Raw genomic sequence first — 5423 nt, 5'->3', positions numbered from 1 at the left:
ATCTGTATCTCTACCTTTTATTGTCATCTTAAATTATTAATACGTCTAATGGATTGACATTTACAACAAATTACTGTGAAAAAATTTTATAAATATTCTTAAAATTTTTGTTAGTAAAAATCTAATAACGATAATAATACCTTTCAAGTTTCAACTATAATAATGGGCAAAATAATACTGATAATTTACTAAATTCTCGGTAGATACACGAAACAATTACATACTTATAATATCCTTAAAAAAAAAAAGGCATGAGTTATGCCTAAGTAAAAAACTAAACTAACCCCAAAAAGAAGGGTCATTAGCTAATTAAATTTTGGCACATTTACATGGATTAAAGAACTACTTGTCTACTTGGACCTAGCTTTGAAAAAATAATCTCCATTATTTAATCATGTAAGTCCAAAAGTTCAGCAACCAAACTATGCAATATCTCCTTTTCAATCTCCAAAACCATTTCTTCTTTCTCTTTCTCAAACTTGCTCCATTCACCTCTTTTATCCATGTCTTTGATACAAACATAATTATTCACATGACCTATGTCATAACCAAATGACCCTTTTACCCATTCCTTAGCTATTCTCAACATCTCTGACTCACTTTCACACTCCTCATCATCAATATTCTTACTTAATTCCTCCTTGAAAAAATCTAACAATAGAGTATCAAAATCATAGCTTTGGAATGAACATGTTGCCTTGACACAATTTAGTAGCTTCATTGCCCTTTGCTCAACATAATCTTGTTCTTCAACTTCACAATCATAATTATCACAATCTTCATTATAACTAAAGTTCTCATCCAATATGATATATTGGTCTAAGTTTGGTAGGTCAAATTTTGCAAGGCTCTCAATTATTTGAAAGGTGTCCATGACCTTTTGTTTTCTTCCTGTTTAAAAAAAATAACATAAAAATTGTTAGCATCATTATATTATATTCTCATATATAATTAAGCATAATTGATGAATATAAATATTGTTATTTAATTTAATTTGAGTAATGAAGAAAATGTTATATTAATGATGGAAAAGGAGGAACTTACTTTCAATATCGGCAAGGCTTTGATTATAGTGTGGGAATTCATCTTTTCCAATTTGAAGAACTGAAATTGGACTATGTTGTTCATCTTCTTGGAAACTTGAAATTTCCTACACAAGATTACAAATTGTTTTAGTCATCGGTAAAATACTCCATAATATTAACAATTTCTATCAAATTAGCATTAAATTAAAGTAAACTAATTATAATCTACAAGAGCAACTAATCCCGAGTAACATGGATAAACTTGCTTGTTCTTTAATTTTCGTTTTTTTCTTTCTTTTTGAATAAGGAATAATTTAAGAAAATAAATTTGCAAAACATTTGTTGAGAATTTAGTTAAAAGCTGGAAAACATTATCTTAATAACTACTATAACTATGAATAATTATCAGAATCCAAATAAAAAACAATAGTAATATTGCAAACTGTCCCACCGACAGAATAAAATAATGATAGAAGGGAAAGGGAAAAGAAGCAGCCTAATCAACATGAAATTAATTGAAAGTCAAAACGAAACAAAACAAAATAATATTTTAACAAACAAATATACATATTAACCCTCAGCTGCAGACAAAATAATATTTCCTGAAAGATGCCAAGTTATAAAAAAAAATTTCCTTGTCACGTTTCATATTTAATTAAAATCACCGTTAAATGTATTTTTGGGTTTCTTTGGGTGAAATACTGAAAACTTTTGTTTAAATAAATTAAATAAATCATTGCTCACCTTGGGCCCCGCCATATTTGTTTTTTGTTGCACCAAATCCTTGCCGACAACAACATCAAGGGGTGAAAGTGGAAATTTCTCACTTATCAAAACGTCGTCGTTTTGTGGTTCCCATGAAGACGAGTACCCTGAGGCTATTGAGGTAAAATCACTCTCATTCCAGCTAGACCCATTGCTGCTACTACACGTGGTAGTGGTTGTCGTAGTTGTTGTAGTAGTGGACCCCATCATCATGCAACGGTGAAAATCCAACGGTTGAGATTGTGACAGTGGATATTTGTTATTGTGCTCCTCCTCCACAGTAACATCCTTGAAAGATCTCCACCGTATGATGTCCTTGATCTTGACGGTGCTGATTTCAACTTCATCAGTGCTTCCTTTGCAAAATGTTTGGTTCCTTAATCTGCTTGACCTTCTTGATGACGAAAGCTTGCGTGAGATGCTACGTGGCAAGATCATAGAGGGTGATTTCTTCACTAAGATGGTCTTGAATGTGTTTATTAGGGTTTGAAAGGTTGAGGGATTCTTCATTTGGGTTTGCATGCTACTTTTATTTGTTTGATTAATCCTTCTTGGTAGTGATTTGAATCCACTTGAAGAACATGATGATGATGAGTTTGAACAATAATAATAACTATTATTATTATTCTCACTCAAGAGGTCCCTTAGGGTTCTAAGAGGCCTTCTCTCCATTGTGTTGAACCTCTTTAGTTGCATTTCCCCACTCATCTTCTAACTATATAAATAAATAATAGCAACAATATTTTTCCTTTCAATAAATATGGAGATAATGGAAGAGAGGTTGTGGAGGAAATGTGATGTGATGTGAAAGTGAGGAATTGGAGTGAATGAATATAAATAGAAGGGTGAGACGTGAGAGGGATATAAGAAGATGAATAAGAAAGAGGGTGGTAGCTTCTAGGGGGGAATCTCAATAATCCCTAAAGATATGGTGAAATGTATGGTGAATATAATGTGGTAAGGGAAGTACTAACTAGTACAATAGTAGTGGTGGTTGTGTAAATTATTATTAAATCTAAAAGATTAGAGTAATGGGGCAATGTTGTGTTGTAGGGGGAAAGGGACAAAAATGTGTAGAAGCGTGGATGGTTCTCATGGTTTATTTTAATGAGTGATGAGTAGTGAAGAAGGAAGAGTGAGAAATAGTAGCTAGTGACAGTGAGGTTCAAGTTGGAGGTGATAGAAGCATGTCCTTTTGTAGACATATTTAGTTGACTCAAATCAACTTGCTCTTATAAAACCATGCATGTTATGATATTTTAATTAGTGTAGACTTGGTTTATGTTTTTATTTTTTATTTTTTATTTTTTATTTTATCTTTAATATTTTTATTTTTAGAATTTTATAAAAAATAAAATAGTTATATTTGATATTTAAAAGTTATTTTCCTATTATAACATTTTGGAAGATTTATATTAAAAGGATATATTCCATTTCTTTTTACTAAAGTTAATCTTAATCATTTAAAAATAGGAAAATTAAAAATTAAAAACTAACTTGACAGTTTTAGTTTTTTTTTTTTTAATAATTCTTTTATCCAACACACAAGAATTGTTTAAAGACCATTATTTTAATTAAGAGTTTACACATGTTTTTTATTTGAATGTAGTTAACAGATTAAAAACCCTTTATTATATAAATGGTGTCGTTTCATCACACATGCATGTATCTTGGGACATATACCAGCCTATGGATACTATTGCTACGTATATAGACACTAATAATTTTGCACTTTTTGTCCACTTATAGGAATTATATTCATATGTAAGAGGACCATGCATCTTACTATAAAATATACATATATAAAGGTACCAATTTTCACAAACCAAAATGATGATGAATATATTTTATAAATTAGAGTGTTGAATTGTTGTTGTGTTAACCGTAAACCCAAAGAGGATGAGTTCTTAAAATATAAGAGGAAAAAGACAATTATAAAAAATGAGAATCAAGTTTAATATCAACAATGTTCCCTAGCTACCAATAAAGTGAAAACAGCTAGAGTCCTCGCGTCTTGGCAAGAGTGCACCTAACTTTGGCTATATGCATGCTCTGCTGATTTATTTTACCTGTTAATTTTTTTTTTATCCATTTTTGATGAATTTATTTTAAATATTTTTTTTTATAATTTTTTTTGTTATCAAAATTTTACCATTTATCTTTTCTGAGATTATAATTTATTGCATTTGCTTCAGAAAATAGGACGACTAGCTAGACGCACTTTATAATTTTTTAAAAACAATTCATTATTTCGTTCAGCAACAAGAAAATAAAAAATTAGTTTAAAATATTTTTTAAATTCTTTTTTTCGATACTGCTATTGTAGTAGCACATTCAAGCTAAGACATGAAAAATCGAAAAAGTTTTTTCTGATACGTCATAATCCGTTATCTTTTTTCCACATAATTTTATTCGTGAGGTAATTTAGAATATTGCTGAGTTGTATTCATTTATGGATTTAAAATTCTGTAAACGCAAGTGTATCTACTCATATTGAGCTTGAGGAAGTATTACTATATTTTGATGATTATATCTTTCTTCAAGGTTCTTCCACATATCTTCAAAATCTTTTAGTGTGAGATATATATTTATTTTTCAATCCTTTGTCAAGATGACGATGAAAATCATGAACGAAAATCATGGCTTTAGCTTTATTCTTCTGGGATGTCTTATTTTCACCTTTAATGGTATCTCCAAGATCCAATAAATCAAGATAAATTTTGACAACTAATATCTATGATAAGTAATTATTTTCAGATATATCAAGAGTACTAAATTTAAGACGAGAGAACTTTGACATAATAAAAATTTATTATATGTATCTTCTTAAATTTTGATCAAAGCGTCGTGCTGATATTTGTTAGGTAGACAAAAAAAAAGGTAGTACTTGTCTTATTTAGCATTAATTAATTGTCGCAACAATTAATAAATGTTAAATAAGGTAAGTTATGGCTGTTTTTGACTTATTTTCTTTGGTTACCAAACATTTTCGTTATATTATATACGTATCCAATTTTTTATGGGTAATGCTAGGTAGACAAAAAAACAGGCAGAACTTGTCTTATTTAGTATTCATTAATTATCGCAACAATTAATAATGCTAAATAAGGCAAGTTATAGCTGTTTTTGGCTAATTTTCTTTGGTTACCAAACATTTCTGTTTTTTATTTTCAAACTCTATTAATGTAATCTATTTTGAGAATTTAAACTCTTTTTTTTACTGAGAAATTGAGCCGTCCAAATTATTAAAAGATAGACATCTATTTTTATCACAACATAAATATCCATAAAAATATATTTCGGTGCAAATTTTTACTATTTGCAAATAATAATAAAACTCGTTCCATATAAAATAAAATAGGGTAGATTTAGGATAGGATCGGATAATACAAAAATTTGCCTTAGTTTGTAAAAAATGACAAATGTAGGTTGTGTTTTAGTTTGTAGAAAAAAAAAGTTGAAAAATGATTGAACTTTATAGAAATATTAAAAAAATAATAAACTAAAGCCATCTTGTTTAACTTAATATTTATAATTATATATTTATTATATATAAAATTATTTATTTATTTCAACAATTATTAAAAAATACAAAATACAAAATACAAATATTTTTAAATTATTTTACAAGTT

General features: G+C 28.5%; 1 protein-coding gene across 1 annotated transcript; it reads right to left on the bottom strand.

Moving 5' to 3' along the window:
• Positions 240–2689, bottom strand: LOC107626072. The gene is made up of 3 exons (XM_016328852.2): positions 1770–2689; positions 1045–1150; positions 240–891 (listed from the first exon to the last, which is right to left on the bottom strand). The coding sequence occupies exons 1-3, from the start codon at positions 2496–2498 to the stop codon at positions 389–391; spliced, it is 1338 nt and encodes a 445-aa protein (XP_016184338.1). The 5' UTR covers positions 2499–2689; the 3' UTR covers positions 240–388.

Source organism: Arachis ipaensis, chromosome B02 (assembly GCF_000816755.2).
Source record: "Arachis ipaensis cultivar K30076 chromosome B02, Araip1.1, whole genome shotgun sequence".
NCBI lineage: Eukaryota > Viridiplantae > Streptophyta > Magnoliopsida > Fabales > Fabaceae > Arachis > Arachis ipaensis.
The sequence above is the reverse complement of the archived record's forward strand: the minus strand, read 5'-3'. Positions and strand labels throughout refer to the sequence as shown.

Excerpts from the sequence above, each read along its gene's own strand:
- LOC107626072 (XM_016328852.2), bottom strand. The coding sequence starts at position 2,498 with ATGAGTGGGGAAATGCAACTAAAGAGGTTCAACACAATGGAGAGAAGG. Across the intron at positions 1,151-1,769 it reads CAAATATGGCGGGGCCCAAG|GAAATTTCAAGTTTCCAAGA; the intron begins GTGAGCAATGAT and ends AATCTTGTGTAG. Across the intron at positions 892-1,044 it reads AAGCCTTGCCGATATTGAAA|GAAGAAAACAAAAGGTCATG; the intron begins GTAAGTTCCTCC and ends TTTTTTAAACAG.